The 18,261-nt window shown below is 42.6% G+C and overlaps 1 protein-coding gene across 1 annotated transcript in view; it reads left to right on the forward strand.

Annotated features, from left to right (window-relative positions):
- Positions 1 to 17,498, forward strand: part of LOC139666306 (aryl hydrocarbon receptor-like) — a 28,854-nt gene extending 11,356 nt beyond the window's left edge. Inside the window, exons 3-11 of the mRNA XM_071545480.1 lie at positions 7,243 to 7,352; positions 7,518 to 7,607; positions 7,704 to 7,842; positions 11,133 to 11,272; positions 11,392 to 11,594; positions 12,431 to 12,540; positions 12,797 to 12,938; positions 13,082 to 14,849; positions 15,021 to 17,498. Of these exons, the coding sequence (XP_071401581.1) occupies positions 7,243 to 7,352; positions 7,518 to 7,607; positions 7,704 to 7,842; positions 11,133 to 11,272; positions 11,392 to 11,594; positions 12,431 to 12,540; positions 12,797 to 12,938; positions 13,082 to 14,849; positions 15,021 to 15,116 (2,798 nt within the window). The 3' untranslated portion in view covers positions 15,117 to 17,498. The remainder of the gene's footprint in view (positions 1 to 7,242; positions 7,353 to 7,517; positions 7,608 to 7,703; positions 7,843 to 11,132; positions 11,273 to 11,391; positions 11,595 to 12,430; positions 12,541 to 12,796; positions 12,939 to 13,081; positions 14,850 to 15,020) is intronic.
- Positions 17,499 to 18,261: the final 763 nt, after the last annotated feature.

Raw genomic sequence — 18,261 nt, forward strand, 5'->3', positions numbered from 1 at the left:
TGTGTCACTTCCAGATATAATAAGCAAAGCAATATCAGACTTTTCTCCATGCTGTCAATCTTTTCTTTCTCCCCAGCTTCCATATGTACAGTCAAGTTGTTCATTTTGGTAGTTGTTTTGTGATCACGGGTGAAAAAAGAATATCTTCAAGAGAAACAGATGTTCAACAAATGTTTTAGAGGGCCATTAAGAAACAAATTTTGATTGTATTGAAAATTTGACATTGTTTGAAGACTAGAGAAAAACAAGGCATCTATAACCACAATCCAAAGAAAGAGAAAGAAAAAATAAAATTCAAAATATTTATTTACTGTGTTGATAACTAATTTGAATTTCATTTGGACAGCCTGTATTCAATATGAATCTGTATCCCAGGCATGCCAGTATTTCTTTGTGGACATACAGTGGATCTAGAAACTCTACACACCCTTTCAGAACTTCCTGCTTCTATCGCCTTGAGGCCTGAGATGAAAACCAATTAACTGTTTTTTTTCTAGTTTAATTCAGATATGGTAACCCACAATATCCTATAAATGCAAAAAGCTAAACACTTCTGAAAATTAATTAAAACTAGACAAACCAAAACACCTTGTTTAGATAAGCGTACACACCCTTTATAATTGGAGTTGTGCTCCAGTTTAACTAAGTGCTCACCATCCAAAGCTAATTTGCCTTCACCTGTGACCAACCTGATTTTATTAGATCAGGATTAAATCATCTGTTCCTGCTGGTTTACACAGCAGGCTTGTTTGTCTCTTAGTATGTGTCAGTATAAACAACTATGAGCAACTGGGAGCTAGCAAAAGATGTTTGGGGTCGAATTTCTGAAAGTATAGATCAGTCGAGGGTTATAAAAAGATATCAAAGCCCTTAACTATATTGTGGAACACAGTAAAGACCATAATCAAGAAATGGATTAAATCTGGCACCACCAGGACCTGTGTCCCTCCAAGATGGAGGAAGGAGGAAAGTCATCAGGGAGGCCACCAAGACGCCAATGGTAACCTTAAAAGAGCTGCAGGACTGGCTGCTCTATGCACATAGTAACAATTTTGTGTGTTCTCCACCATTCTGGGCTGTGGGGTTGGGTGGCAAAAAACAAAAAAGAACATCCAGTCTCGTCTGAATTATGCAAAAAGGCACTCTGGATCTCCCCATGCCATGTGGAAAATGGTATTGTGGTCTGATGAGACTAAAGTAGAACTTCTCGGTTTCAATTCCAGACAATATGTTTGGTGCGAAGCCAACACAGCCCATCACCCTGAGAGCACAGTCCCCACTGTCAAGCACGGTGGCGGCAGCATCGAGCTACGGAGCTGTTTCTGTTCAGCAGGGGACGGGGGTTCTGGTAGAGAGGAAAATGAATAGCGCAAAATACACACCGATTTTGGAGAAAAACCTGCTGCCCTCTCCAAAAAAGCTAGGGAAGAATTTCACCTTTCAGCACGACAATGACCCAAAGCACACAGTCAAATCCACAGATTGGCTGAAACGAGGAAGATCAATGTCCTGGAATGGCCCAGTCAGAGTCCTGACCTCAACCCCATTAAAAACCTTTTGACTGACCTAAAGAGAGCCATTCATAGTCAAGCCCCTTGCAATTTATATGAACTCAAACTCTACAGCTGTATTGCTGTGTTGTGCAATTGGTAGAGGCGTATCCAAACAGAATCACTGCTGTTATCAAAACAAAAGGTGCTTCCATCACAAATAGTTTTTTCTTCAGTCTCTAAAAAAATAAATACAGAGCAGTACCAGTGGTAGTATGATGTTTCGGGCGCTTAAACAAGTCACAAGCTGTGACTAGCTTTGAACACACACCAACCCACTCAACAACCCCTCCAATTTTTAATGAACTATAATTTTCAATTTTAACCTTAAAGTCAAGTTAAAGTTCTCTCTAAAAATGCATTAAAATTAAGCGTTTAGAAAACACCAGGGAGCGTGCCCCCAGACCCTAGATATGTGGGGTCCCCCAGTGAATTCTGGCGATTGACAACACTGATAGACTGTGCAGATTGTCTAGATCCACTGTATACATCTCTGTATGTTTGTGTGTCTTTGAATATCTTTGAATGTCTCTGACTTGTTTTTGTCTGGCCGTGTGTATGAGTAATGCTGTATTTTTGGTGTGGATGTTGACGTCAGCCCTGTAGAGTAAACAAAGCCAGCAAAGTTGATGTGTGCACACTGAAATTGAGGCAGATTTTGTGGACAGCTCCCTATTGTGCTGGACTTATTTGGTGAAGCTCACTCCTAAATAAAAACCCTTGCATCCAAGCAGAGACTTGTCTACTGCTGAACACCTTTCTCTCTGTAGGCTCTGAATGGGTCCCAGGTGATGCTGCTGCCATCACCAGGAGTGGACGTTACCATGGTGAACCCTTCTCACCGTAGCAACAGGTCCAGAGTCTGAATTGCTCAGGAAGTCTGATACCACAAGGGGGACGGGGGTGTCTTTTTTTGGGCCCTGGCTGGCTGGCTGGCTGGCTGGCTGTTCATGTCTGCTTCCTGTGTTTGTTGATAATGAGGGGTGAACAGGGTTGAGGCCAGGTCAGTGCTGTCATTAACCCAGCCTCCAGCAGCAGTTTCCCTTATGATTGCTGCGTGTCTGCTCCACTGAGTCGCAAACAGGCCAGGGACGCTGAGGCCTGCATACGGTACACAGCCACTCTCAGCTTAATGTCTGAAGGAAGAAAAAAAACAAGGAATATGTATTATATATTATTTTAAGACACTGAAAACAAATAAAAATACAGCAGATTCATTATGAAGCAGAAATGCAGTAATAATAATATTGCGAGACTGTGTAGGGCTTTGTATGTGAGGAGGAGAATCTTGAAGTCAGTGTGGCGTTGGACCAGTAACCAGTGTAGCTGAATGAGATTGGCAGTGATGTGGTCATTGGATTGGTGTGTGTAAGGATTCGACTAGTTTAGTTTTGGATGATTTGCAGTTTGTTAATGAGTTTAGCAGGTAGTGCTGAGAGTATGCTGTTACAATAGGTCAGTCGGGAGGTGACAAATGACAAAATTTAGTACGTTACTGACCACCCAGGTTTTGATGTCATTGAGGCAGCTGATGAGGGAGGTAGGGGGGCAGTGGGTTTGGATGAGATGTATAACTGAGTGTCATCAGCATAACAGTGGAAATTGATGTGGTGGTGATGTGATTTGGCCAAGGGGGAAGACATAGATAATGAATAATAGTGGACCAAGCACTAAGCCCTGGGGGATACCTTGCGTAACTGCAGCTAGCTTGGACTAATGGTGTTTAAGCTGGACACGCTGTTGTCTCACAGTGAGGTAGAACCAGTGACCCTGAAGGAAGTCAAGCAGTTCAGGAGAAGTGGATGGGAGACAGTATTGGGACAGTAACAGTAGCATTTCTTCTACTTCTATATTTTCATTGGTTAATTTGTTTCAGCAAAGATTATGGTGTATATTGATGAGTTGGGTTAACACAGTACATTGAGTGTTAGAGAAAAAATGTAGACGAGCTGTAGAGTATGAGGTTGACCCTCATTGTTAACAGCTGTGGAGTGTCTCAGGTTTCTCTGAGGACAGACCGCCAAGAGAGAATGCTTGGGACTGTTCTGAAGGCAGCTCTCTGTGTGTACATGCATGTATGTGTCTGTGTGGGAAGAGGGGTCTGGTGCAGTGTGTGTGTGCACGCGCTCGCTATGCTTACCCTTAGGGGCCCCTCCTAGAGACCACACACCTCGAAGCTAACAACAAATAGTGAAGCCAAAGTTGATGCCATGTCTCTGCTGATCTAACATAGTTATAGACTTGTGTCCCAAACGTTTTTAAGTGCTTCTTTCCTTCTATATCTTGCTCTACAGTTGTCTAGAATGAGACCACAGGTCTGTTTAGGAATAGTAGAACCACAAAAAAGTTGTACTACATATACCACATACCTCCATACCCAGACCAGAAGCCTAACCCTAACCAGTACCTTAACCTTAACCCCAAACCAACACAGTGCTTGTCAATAGTCTCCTCCCCAAACTGTCGGTTACCCCAGTTAAGCGCCTCTGAACACAGGAAGGACATTAAGGATGTGAGAAGCAAGGCTGCAGGATAACCAGAAATGACACTCAGATAGACACAGACTGCTGGCCTCTGTAAACTAAGGGCTGATGTTATCTCTGCAGGATATCAATTGAGCCATAGCACACAGCCTAGATGTGTGGCTGGCTGAATCAGCAGCAAGTTAGAAAGTACTAATCTATCAGGCCATATTACTAATCTATGTTTTGTCGGCCAAACAAAAAATGATAGGCAATATGTAAAGTTAACTTCTGTTCACTTTTGTTTTGTGTTCACTTGTGAACCTGTCCCACAGTCATAAACTGAATATATTTTACTACTTTTCCGTCTTTACATTTTATTTGCTGCTATGCTGGCAGTAAATCTGCCTTATCAATGAACAGATATATATTATTTCTTCATTTACATAATTACTATTATAGCAAGGATGTTTGCATACTATGACTTCCTTCTGCCTGCACTTCCTTTCCTACCTAACAATATCAGATCACATGCACACAAACTGCGCACACACACACACACACACATGCACGTGCACACATGATTTTTGTGTGATCCACTTCAGTCCTTGTGTGTGTGTCTGCATTTTTATGTAGGTATGCTGTGGTTGTTTTCCTTGCATTTAGCCACCTCTGGTGTTTGCACTGGCTCTCTCTGATTACCACAACGTCTCCTCTTGCCTTGCGTCTCTCTCAGCTGTTTCTTAACAGTCTGAAGTGTTACAGCTCCCCACATTGTGAGCCCCCCTCTCCCCGGGCCCACGTCTTTGGCCTGGTGTGCCGACTCTGCGTGTGAACTCTCTACCCTCAAAGTCCACAGCACAGAGCAGAGGAGGGAGACGGGGGGGGAGAGAGGAGAGGAGAGAAGAGGAAGAGGAAGGGAGGCAGGAAAGGATGGAAATGAAGGGGGAGAGGGGGGGCAGCCAAGAGAGGAGAGGGAGCACAAGGGAGGCGAGATAGCGGGTTTTGGGTTACTGTATCGGTCAGTTATGAAAGAGACGAGTTGACCCTTCAGTCAAACTGTCCACTTTGTTTAGTCTTTTACATTAGCTGTGTCAAGTTCCTTGGTGCCACACTGAGCTTAATTCCCGGCGACACGATGATGCATTGCACCAATTTCAACAGTCCCCCTGGGTTGGCTGCAGTTCATGCTGTGCTAACAAACTCAAGATTCTTTTAGCCCGTCTTTTAGTTGTAGGAGGCTCCTCTTGACGGAGATGTCAAGGCAAATTCCTGGGTTTGTAGGGGGGGAGACGAGAGGCAGATTCATTGGGTTTGTTTTAAAAAGGGGAGGGGGGAGTGGTGGGAGGAGGAGGGGAGGGCAGGGAAGTTTGTTAGCGTGCCATAGAGTCATTACTGTAAGAAAAGGAAAGGAGGCATTGCTTAGCTGACTGAATGCCAGTGATCGCAGATTAGATTACCAAAGATTTGCTAAAGCTTAAAAAATTGCTTCTTTTTAGCATAGAGGAAAAGCGCTATTCCTGTCTGTTCAAAACTGTTTCCATCACTGCATGACCCACGTAAAACTTCTGGAGTTGTGACTCCCTTAGTAAAGTCTACAAAGCTAAAGTGTCTGGATAGCACCCAGTTTTCAGAATTTTTGAAAATATTCCATGTTTTTAGTTTTCATGAGTTCTCGTCTTGAAACTGTTTCACTTAAAATGAAGTGAATAACTCTGTCTGTGGGGTGGGTGAAACTTGCATTCATCTGTACTGTTTATTTTGATTGTGAACTCCTTTCTTGCACAAATATACAGTATGCATGTGCACATACAGATACATGCTGTACACACATTTCTCTTATTTGTTGTGTGTGATTTCTGTTGTGGAGGGAAGGGCTGCCAGCATTTGGCCCGTAGAAAGTCACTGATACTTTGTCTGTTCCAGAAATAAACCAGTGAAACATGAGCAGGGATGCAGTAAAGCAGCAATGACACACGGAGGGAGTGTGTCTTTGCATTGGATACTCAACCCAGTGTCATACTTTTTTCAATTGGGATAGAATGTTTTTCCAAAACAAGCGCTCTCGGAACCGTTGCTTTTAGTCTCTAGTAACCAAACCATGAGACTTGAAAACTGCCGCAAACTCTTTGATTCAGACATAATGATAGTTGGGCTTTATCTTCATAAAAGCCTGTATGAAGATTCAGTTCACTTTTTTTGTAAATGATTAAAAACTTGTTGTATATAACTGTGTAATGTTTCATAGTGTAAAACTTGGTGTTATAAATAAAATCAGTCAAAATCAGAGAGTAGGCAAGACTTTTTAGGTTGATGGTTTGGATTAGTTCAGACCATCAGATGCTCTTCCTGTCATAATAGTTACCAGTGCTCCTCAGAGCCAATTAGTGGAGTTTTAGGGCCCGAATGCACTGGATGTGATAACTGATGCAAGCAGCTCTGGCACCTACATCCTTATCTGCTTATTTTGCAGCCATATACTGTATAGGAGGGTGTTTTCGGATTTCTTAAATTAGCCTCTCCTTGTCGTCTTGGCTTCTTATGTGTTGGCTGCCTGTAGTCTATTTCTTGAGGAGAACACCCTGATTAAAATTGCACATTTTGCCTCAAAATCGGTCAATGGTCGCTGTGGTTCCAGTAACCTCATGCAATACAACAATTGTAATCATCTGTTGTTGGTTTGACGTGTCACTGGATGTTCCTAGTGTGCGTTCGGCCATTGAGAAAAAGCGGCGTGTTTGAAAGCATGCACATCTTCACTTGCAGTGCATTTATGCAAATATTCTGTAGTTAGTGTGCCCGCTACGTACTGACAAAGAGCCTAGTCTAACATCTGGGTGGAAAGATGGGAGGAGGACGGGAAAGACATCTCTGCTCTCATCAGCTCCAGTGACACTGCACTGGAGCTGTGTGTCCACACTGCAGCCAGTTGGTTTTGATCATCTGTCTGGAACTGTCTCCAGGCTTAGTTCCGTCACAGGAAATCAGATCAATTAAGGACAGAATGTCTTTATCCTCTCAGTTAGTGCTTGTTTTTTTAATTATATTTTGCCAACATTTTTTTGTTTTCTGTCCTCCTTTACTTGTGTGATGACCTCAAATTTTTTTGTGTATGGGGAGCTTCGGGACATTGGAAATGTATTTGTGCTTGTGCCATGACACAGGAAATCCAGTGTGAAAAAGCAAATGTGTGTACCAGTGACTAAGTTGTTTGTTGTTCTACATTGCAGCAACCCTCCAGAAGAATGCATGGTCCACTCCTGTCTCTGCAAATGGCAGAAATGGGCAGACCACGTCCCTGGATGGAATCAGTTTCTCAGAGGGAGAGCTCCTTCTCCAGGTAGAATAACAATACATGGCATTGTGTATGTGATGTGCACGCATGTGTTTGATTGTAGGTGTCAACGTGTGTGTTTGTGTGTGTGTGTGTGTGTGTGTTTTTCATTTGTGTGTGTTTCATTTGTGTGTGTTGTCTTCATGTACTGCATTTCCATGTTTTCTACAGGCTCTGAATGGTTTTGTGTTGGTTGTGACGACTGATGGCTCAATCTTCTACACTTCTCCAACGATCCAGGACTTCCTGGGCTTCCATCAGGTAACACTGTGAACCCGACACATCACAACTAAGAATCTCTTTAAAATGTGATCTCCTCTAAGTTTACCCCCCCCCCTTTTCTTCTCCTGTCATCAGTCCGATGTTGTCCACCAGAGTGTGTATGATCTCATTCACATGGACGACAGAGAGATGTTCAGATGCCAGCTCCACTTTGCCCTCAACCCCACTGAACAACAACTCTCAACACCCAACAACTCAGACAGGAGAGGAGAGGGTATGGATCCTACTCATCAATATCTATCCCTATACAAGTATAATGTATGTATACTACATTTCCCTTAGTATTTTCAATTTTTCCTGAATATTGACCCTAATATTGATCAAGATGTTAAAGATCAGATGTTGAAAAGTGACTCTGAGACCCTGCTATATTAGGAAACATGGAAGGAGACAATGGGCCTCATGCAAGAACATTTTCTTATTCTTATGATAAATTTCTCTTACTTTTTTCGTGAGGTGGACTCGTACGAGTGTGCCACGTCAGATTCACCAAACGCTCGTATCTTCAGAAAACAGTCGTAAATGACCTGCGTAAACATGATGAACTCCACCTGTTCTAAATGAACGCGCGTTCATGAGAATTGTGAATTTGCATGGTTGACGCCCCAATAATGCCATATAAGTTTAGGCGTCCGGCCCATATGTCGGGAAGCTTCATTCATAAAACTGACAGGAAGACTAAGGAGAAGTCTACTAGCTCTGAGATTGAAGTCCTACTATTAGAATTAAGTCAACCAAAGCATATAATATTTAATATAATTCAATAGTGGAATCAAAGGCCCTGCTAAAGCCAAGGAATGGGGAAAAATAACTCTGTGCGTTCCCTTGCGATAAACAACTATAGTATTCCTATACATTTTAGATGAACACTAAATAAATATCACAACAAAGCTATAATTCCCTATAGGAATATTATAGTGATACTACGGAAGACAAAAATACCACGATAAGGTCACTATAAACTCAATATTGAGTACCACAGACACTCTAAGTCCCTATCGGATTATTATAGGAATATTATAGGACTATAGTGATTTGTCATTAGGGCACCATCACAGAAATAAAAAAAGAAATGGCTTGACATGAAATTAGATGCAAAAAGCAAGGCAATCCATGACTGCAACAGGAGGGGGCAAGGAGGAATTCTCCGTTACACAGACAGATGAAAGAATAAGACCCAAATTTGGTAAGACCTAAATTTAGATTCACTTGCACTTACCACATTAAAGTTATCAACTGGAGTAAAATAGCCTATAAATCAGATTTATCTCCCTCTATAATGTATTTCCCCCAATACAATCTAACCTTACCTTTGTCTCATCTGAATGTTTGTCAAATAACCTGGCAGTTATTAGTGTTTTTTGTTTTGTCTTTGTATTGAGCGCACTTATGGGCTACTAACCCACATGAGATTTTATGCCGCTTTGGTAAAATAAATTATGCAATACCTTCTTTTGAAAAAGCCATCAGTGCTCCCTTGCTATTTTTCCTGTTGCTGTAACCACTGTACTGGTTAATCTCAACATGATTATACATTACTTTACAGTGTCATTTATATATTCAAACTCAAAATTTCTTCAATGTGACAGAGATACAATCCATTAGTAAACAACAAAGTTTTTTTTGCTTTGGAGAACGGCAGGTTGATTGTACGGGACTCGTACGACAGGTCTGGACCACTCGTACATTTTGTTCGTACCTAAGAGAAAACTGTAAATAGGAGAAAATTGGTGAATGCGGCAAGTTCTCTTAAATCGCTCGTACGAGTGATTTAAGAATGAATCTGTTGTTATGAGTGCTTCTTGCATGAGGCCCAATGACAGCCGAAAATTTGTATTTACTTCCATCCATTTTAATGTTCAGTCACTGAGATTATTACCCTCATGGTGTTCAATGAAACCTGACAGATGCATTCAGACATGAACTCGATCCTGGACGTCCACAGCTTTGGGTTTCCTCAACACCTGTTTTGGGGCAGTTTAGGTGGCTGAAAAATCACATGCCGGGTACCAACCCATATATTAACCTCAGGTGGTGACGTCACCGCGTGCAAGTGGGTTTGTTGTCCTGACACTGAACACCTTTCAGTATCAGAAAGACTCTTTTATCTAGGGAAGCAGGGGAATTCACCACATCATTTGTCATCGTTGTAACATACACCCTGAAGCTGATGCCAAGACCGCTGCTAAAACGATCTTCACTGTGATTCAGAAACGGCAATAATAAGACACTGGACCTTTGTTATGGGCAAATCAAGAGGGCAAACAAATCGGTTGTGAGACCTCCGCTGGGATTACCAGACCACCGCGCTGTCCACCTGCTCCCCATCTATTAAAGTGCTTTAAAGGGGGAAGCCTGTGGTGTGTCAGGTGAGGGTCTGGACTGATGATAGCTCCTTGGCATTGCAGGGATTCTTTTACTACACACACTGGTCTGTGTTTCAGGAGGCAACTGATGGCTTGGATGAACTCCCTGACACTGTGTGTAGTTGTGCATCTTTTTGCAAGGTCTAAAGTATAGAAACTCATTTATCCCTGCTACAATTCGTTTTTTACTGCTACAAGTAATTTTTTTTCACGTTATCAAGCTTTTGAATCTCTCTCTGGTCTTATCAACTGATATTTGTATGATGTGGTGATTTATCATGTGTTATTGTAAAGTCTGTCTGCAAACCAAATTACCTTTACTGCAATACTTTTACCTTTACAGTAATTATTTGAATATTTGAATGCCATTTAGACAGAAGTAGCAGGAGGTGAGATATAGACAGAGGAAAGGAAAGGAAAGGAAAGGAAAGGAAAGGAAAGGTTCGACCCCACGTGCCTGTGTGCCCAGTCCGCCGTAATTATCCATGGTCAAAACATAACGCAAGTCAGCACATATGAATCTCTGGGCGTACACATAAAGAGCTAACATGGAGGGTCAGTGTCCACAACATCTGCTGTCTGGTCCAGCAGCGTCTGTACTTCCTACGCAGCTTGAATATTTTTGGTGTCAACCAGAAAGTAATGCTTCTCTTGAGAGCTTTATCCGATATGGCATCTCAGTCTGGTTTGGCAACCTCACAGTGAAACTGAAGTCACAGAGACAGCAGTGAGAATTATGGGGGTCAGTTCAGGACATTTTTGAACAGGCCACAGTTAAACAGGCTCAGAAAATTGTCTCCAACCCTATCCATGTCCTACACCCTGATGACTAGCTCCTACCCTCTAGTAGGCGCTAGTTGAGGTCAAGTTGAGGTACAAGCGCTCCTTGTACCTCAACTTGACCACTTAATTATCTCTGAGAACACATATACACTTTAATTTGCATTGTACGATCATCATATCAGTGGTTCAGCAGTCTGGTTTTGGGAACCTCTGTTGCCACTTGTCTAGATTGATCATACATAATCTTATGTAGGGATCTGATTGTCAAAAGATCAGATGCTGACAGTCTTTCAAGGCAGATACAGTGGTATTCAGAAACGTGGCAGTCTTTGACAGAAATATAATTTGTCTCCAGATATCCAGTCTAGCAGTAAAGCCATGAGGAGCTCTCAGAGCTACCTGCCCCAGCACATCCCCCCAGAGAACTCCTCCTTCCTGGAAAGAAGCTTCTGCTGTCGCTTTCGCTGCCTCCTCGACAACTCTTCTGGATTCCTGGTAATAGAAGGCACTAAATCTAATCCATTGATATTTTGAAGTTTGTTATGATTCTCTGAACTTGATATGTTTGCGTGTGTAGAGTATATGCAAATGTAAATGTGTTTGCTCCACTCCAGGCTCTGAACTTCCAGGGGCGTCTGAAGTACCTGCATTGCCAGGGCAAGACAGGGGACGACGGGACTGTGGCTCCTGCTCAGCTGGCTCTGTTTGCCATCGCCACACCTCTGAAGCCTCCTTCAGTCATGGAGATCCGTACCAAGACCCTCATCTTCCAGACAAAACACAGAATGGACTTTGCCCCCATGGGAGTAGACACCAGGTATGTCTTGGTGTTGTTTGTACATGTGCTCTAAATGATACCTCTTTCACATCAGACTAGTGACCTGGGGAATACACAGGTTGATTGTCAGTGTGAAAGGGTTGACCCAGGTAAATTCACTCTACAAAACAACCCTAGTCAAGAGTTAAGTTAAGCAATTAGAAATCTTTCATTTGGTGATTGAGTAAATAACATCAACTGGAGTGTCATGTCATTTGCCAGAGAGCGTAAACACGTCCGCTTTAGATTAAGTTATAAGGTGAAATCCCATACAGAAGTGGAAAAGTTCACTTGTGTGGTAGTGACACAGGGCTTTCTTGTGTATTTTGATTGGTATTGCTTCCTACAGGGGATGGAACCGGATCAGCATTTAAGTGAAATTGCCTTAACCCATTTAGTGCATTTTCCCTTCTGTAACAGCGTGTCCTTGTTTGTTTGTGTTAGGGCTGCAACTAACGATTATTTTCATTGTCGATTAATCTGTCGATTATTTTCTCGATTAATCGATTAGTTGTTTGGTCTATAAAATGTCAGAAAATGGTGAAAAATGTTGATCAGTGTTTCCCAAAGCCCAAGATGACGTCCTCAAATGTCTTGTTTTGTCCACAACCCAAAGATATTCAGTGTACTGTCATAGAGGAGTAAAGAAACCAGAAAATACTCAAATTTAAGAAGCTGGAATCAGATCATTTTTTACTTATTTTTCTTAAAAAATTACTCAAACCGATTAATCGATTATCAAAATAGTTGGCGATTAATTTAATAGTTGACAACTAATCGATTAATCGATTAATCGTTGCAGCTCTAGTTTGTGTATTTATTTTATTCCATTTCAGAGGAAAGTTGGTTTTGGGTTATTCAGAGACTGAATTGGTAACAACGGGCTCTGGCTACCAGTTCATCCATGCTGCGGACATGATGTACTGTGCTGACAACCACCTCAAGAGTAAGTTATTCTGTATATCAAGACAACTATGTCTTTTAGTTCACATATACCATACACAGTAGTAACATACACCCTCTACTACTCAATCCTATTGTTAACAATCCACCTCACCACATGTACCACATTTCGTTGATGATACCATATTATATTGTGTAGATTTGTATCATAATTTTACACAATTACTTTTAAAACTTGTCTATTTGCGGTCGGTGATGTTTTCTGATGTCAGTCCTGTGTCCGCCTGCTCTGTTCTCAGTGATCAAGACTGGTGAGAGTGGCTTCACATTCTTCAGGCTACTGACCAAAACGCGGCACTGGGTGTGGGTTCAGGCAAACGCCAGGGTGGTCTTCAAGGCCGGGAGACCAGACTTCATCATCGCTCGCCAGAAACCCCTCACGTGAGTGTCTGCTTCCTCAATCTTAATCTCTTATTGTATATGTACTCACACATTTGTAATGGCTTTTCAAACACACCACACTCATTAGAACTTCCATTGTGTCTCATATTAACCTTTAACTGTCTGTCTTTATTTTTCCTTAGAAATGAAGAAGGAGAGGAACAATTGCGGCAGAGGAGACAGCAGCTCCCCTTCAACTTTACCACCGGAGAAGGCGTCCTGTACGACTCGTATCTTTCTCTGGATGCCTTGCCTGTCCCTGGTCCTCCTGGCTCTGATGCTCTGGGCCCCAAGGAGCCCACAACAGAGAAGCCTTTGGATCCTGCCTCTCTCCTGGGATCGCTTCTCCGGCAGGATCGTTCTGTTTATGCCCAGCCGCAGGAGCCCAGCCCCCAGGCTCCAGTCTTTCCTCAGGTAGAGGACCCTACCTTCAACCCCCAGCTCTCCATAGAGCAAGCCTTCCTCGACAGCCATGCTCTGCTCAGTGTCCCGGGTCAGCACCAGGACTCCCAGAGGAGGCCCAACATAGGGGACCACACATCGCAAACAATGTTTGACTCCTTAGAGCAGATCCTGGGAGAAATTGTGGATGGAGGGGTCGGGGGTCTTGAGGTGGAGGAGACAGAGTTGAGGGACTGGGAGAATGCCCTCCTCAGGATGAATAAGGAGAGGGAAGAAGAATCAAGCGAACTAAATTACATACTAGCCAGTGACGTATTCTCATATGTGGAGGAGGCTCTGAAGAGAGAGACGGGTGGATATGTGAAGGTTTCAGATCAGGCTGGGTCTCAGGTTGCTGAGCCAGTCAACAGCTTGTCTGCCCCCCTTCAACACCACTCCCCTGGGTCTGTGTTGCCCAGCAACCAGGGCTTGTACAGCTCTAGCAGTGATGAGCATCAGTGGCAGATAATGACGGACATGAACTCTAACCTCAGTGGATTTGGAGAGCAGGCTCTGTTGGGAAATGTTCTTGGTGATGTTGGTGGTCCTGAAGTTGTGACAGAGTCTCACAGAGCAGCACACAGACTGATACCCACACAGACCGGCACCGCTCACCAGGGAAACACTTCTCAGTTCTGGCCTTCAAGTAGCAGTGCTTACCACTGTGGCAACCAAGTGGTTTCTACACCATCTTATAATACTATTCAGCCACAGCCTGAAGTAGCAGATCAATCTTGGCTACCATCTACACAAAGCAACAACAATGTCCACAACAGCCATCACCCTGGCTTGGCGGTGACTGACCAAAGTGTGCAATATAGCCTTGCACTAAGCCACATGGGGACAGGTTCCACTAATGGGCAGCATTCACAGCAGCCTTATATGGGTACACAGCTTCAGGGCCCACCTCAGCACTGTGAACAGACATTGTGGCAACAACAGCAGCAGCAGCTGCCGCAAAGTCTCCACCATCACACACTCACCATGCATTCTTCACACACACCAGCCAGTGCTAACTCAACAGCTCATTCATTCCAGTACAGCCCGCAAACACAGCGATTATCTGGCAGCTGCATGTTTGAAAAAAGAGAAGGTCACATACCTTCCTCTGCTACTGTTCCTACCAGACAAAATAGTCCTCTCCTGGCCCCCTCTTGCGCCAGAGGATCCCCACTTACCGCCCCGTCGACCAGAACCACCCCCTTCACCCTCGGGCCCTTACCCACCACCACCCTCTCCCAGCCGGGCACGACCACTACAGCGGGAGCCATCTGGCCGGGAGCGCCTTACCAGGGGATGAGGCAGCCGTCCCATGCCAGCCCTCAGGTGGCTCCACATACAGAGATGGGCGGCATCAGTCTTAGTCAGCCCAGTAGAGACAACTCTAGCCTGGGACCGACAGTACCAGGGTATCCCCCTGAAGACGGATCATTACGGCCTTCATACTTCTATTGGAATGGTGAAGCTCAGGTGAGATAAAGCTAAACCTCATGAGAGACAATCTGTTTTTCCAGTAATTTGTATGTTACTCGCGAAGACAAAGTAAATCATCATCTATTCAGTGATTGAACAGGCAGTCATGCACTAAGTTTATTATTTTATATCACATAATCACACTTGTTTTCCGCCTCTCTTCCACAGATCCCCAAAGTTCCCCTGAACAGTGTCGTGGACCCGTTCACCTTCCCTGCTCTCCCTAATGGGAGCACCAGCCTCTCCCAGAACACGGGCCCATAGCCACCTCTCCAGCGCCCTCAGAGCCTCTGATTGGACCGACAGAGATGCCTGAGTGTGATGTCATCTGCGTGACGTCACTTGGAAGGCGACCACTAAGAGCACTTCTGAGATTAGTTCTTCCTGTTAGAGCTGCCTCGTTGCGGTGAGGTCACTCCTCACCAACCGCACAGAGGAAGGGTTGATGAGGAGTTTTCTCTCCAGGAGACTCATTATATTTTATGGATGCTGCATCTGCTGTGGCTTACTGAGAAAAATGAACCTTGTCCTTTCAATCATATTGCAGAAGTTTGAGATGGAAGCTGCTCACTATCCAGGCCTGCAGATGTTGTCTAAAAGACACATGGCAGGAAACTACAAAAATCTACTCTATTGCATTACAATCTGTCGTTGAAAGTGGAGGTTTTGGAGACATGGGTGTTTTGGAGGAACAGGTGTCTCCAGGCTCTTGACTGTGCAAATATTTAACAAACAACCTCATGTAGTCATTTGCTATTAACACATATTCAATATGTGGTTCATGCTGCAGTCAACTAATAATGTTGAAGTGTCCTGTCAGCAAAATGGAAGCTGTAACCAACAGGATTTATTGGAAGTGGACGGTGCCGGATCAGTAGAGAACAGAAGAAATGCTGACTACAGCCTTCTGGAGTCAGATGGACTTTGAGGAATAAAGGATATACATATACAGTACAGCTACTGTTTGTAAGGAGAAGTACCATTTCAATTCATTTGGATATCCATTCAAACAACTAACTTCCTGTATCGCAATGTGAATGTGTTACCACAGTCTGGTTTTCTGTAAACCTATATCTCTGCTCCTTGTTTTTCTTACCCTCCCCACTCATACTATGCAGTATATATCCACTTAGTTTCTTCATGTACACTTGTGTTTTTTCTCTTGGATCATTTCCATTTCAAGACAAAAACTGGCTGAAACAGACTTTGTCAGTGCAATTCTTTGAGTGGCATTTAGGGTCAACATGATAGATAAGCAAACTCTGTCCATGTATTTGGAGTATTTGTGGATGATTGTATTGTCATTCATTCCTTATATTCTATATTTTTGGCTTTACACATACAAGCAGAGTGACTATGACTTTCGTAAATGTTTTGATAAAACTAAATGCAACTTCTTATTAATGGATATCAATGATCCCAACCAAAGGGATTATATTGTTATTAGCTTTTATCAGGTTTGTTTGCTTAATTTTGTTTTGTTTTTGTCTCCAAAGACATTGCCTAGATGTCCTCAGCTTATAGCTGTGAAACTAAAGAAAGGAAGGTAGCAGCTTTGCCCCAACATTAACAGCTTTGTTGGAAAACATTGTGACCCAGAGACCGTCAGATGTTACACATCTAACCATTTTTGAGTTACAATAGTCGGCCAATTATACAACAATTTTAAATGAACTACAACATGATTTAGATACATTTTCTTATTAAATAAGTATGTATAACATGAAATGTACACAATACAGTATTAAAATACTGTATAATCTATTTAATTTGATATCACTGTCGCACTAGTTTGTGTTCACTAGTTGACAATTTACTGAAGTCCCCACAAGTAAGTAAATTGTTCATTTTTCAATTTTGATGCTTTATAAAAGTAATTCAAATGTGCTGTGAAGATACATGTTGTAACAGTGCTTTGATAGGTATTGGTACAACATTAGAAAAACATATTCTGTCTGATATGATAGTCCGGTGCTTGGCAAATATTCAAGAGGTTTAAAGATCATCTATACCACGTTCAGAGAAAGGACACCTTTTTATAGCCAAATGTTATCTAATTTGGACTGCAGTCAGAGATAAAAATCCATTGAAATTTAACAGTGGATTAGAGGAACTTCAAGATAATGTTGCAACCAGAACTTATCTAGACATAAATTTACAGATAGATTTTATTCCTCTAAAATGAAGCAGAAAGAAAGAAAAAAACTTAGTTGTCAACATAGGTTTCATTCAATTCATATATGTTCAATTATTTGTCAGCAGTGTATATACCTTATCATTTATTGACTGTTATTGTTTATACACATGGATATGGGAGAGATGGCAGCTATAATGCTCAATGTGAATAGATCTAAATTGGGGAATGTGATTCAGAACTGCAGTATAAACTTGTACTATCATTTTAAATCATATCTATGTCAAGCATTTATTTCTTTTGTTTATTCTCGCCTTGTCTAATCATATGATATTCAGAGAAAAATGCACATTCATGCATATTTGACTGTGCACACAATGCTTAAGAAATTGCCATTTTATTCTGCTACATGACAATTATCCACGTTACCCAATATAACTGCTTTGTACTCATTGTGTACCAGATATTACCCGTGGGGACAAGTCTAATTTATTTTGCCATAAAAGAATTGTAACCCCTCTATTAGCTTCATGTATTATTCTACATGCCACACATATCGTAATACAAGGAGACCTCCAGATATTCACATTCAAATGTTTGTTGTTTGTGCAACAGGCTCAACACCAAACATTACAACTTAGTCTTAAGACTTATTAGATATGAAGGCCAAAATAAACATGTGCTCTAACTGTAGCACCGACTCCAGTGCCAGCCTGTGTAGATATGATGCCGTTTTTTATACAGATTTTGCTGGAGTTAGCATGGCAGCGCGTTGGCACATTTAATGTTTTTGTTCCTCTCTTTCCGCTCCCCCATCATTCCTCCTCTGAGACGGTGTGTTCCCACAAGCCATTATGTAACCACCAGCATCCCCTCTCTCTCCCCACACACACACACACACACACACACACACACACACACCCACACACACACTGCATATTCCCCTCTCTGTTTGTCTTCTTGCGGTCTATCCACTATCACTGTGTCCTTGTGTCTGATTGGCTATAGTATTGTAAGCTGTCCTGCTGGCAGAGGCCTTTTGAATTTGAAGAAGTCACAAGAGACTGATATGAAAAATCACAAGACGGCCATGAGGGATGACCCCTAAAATATCATAAGATGTGAAGTATGAGGTCATGGGTTCAGGGCTGTTGAGTAAAAGTCTGACATTTTGGTTGGAAATGTCCGCTCCTCTCTATAGCCTTGGTGACAGTGATAGCTGCTTCCACGCTGTCATTGGAGATGGCATTTGTTCATCTCATTATCTTTGCAGCA

This window comes from Centroberyx affinis, unplaced genomic scaffold, assembly GCF_046629955.1.
Source record: "Centroberyx affinis isolate AG114_WGS23_722 - 3 ecotype Tasmania unplaced genomic scaffold, CSIRO-AGI_Caff_v1 ptg004932l_1, whole genome shotgun sequence".
In the NCBI taxonomy this organism is placed as follows: Eukaryota; Metazoa; Chordata; class Actinopteri; order Beryciformes; family Berycidae; genus Centroberyx; species Centroberyx affinis.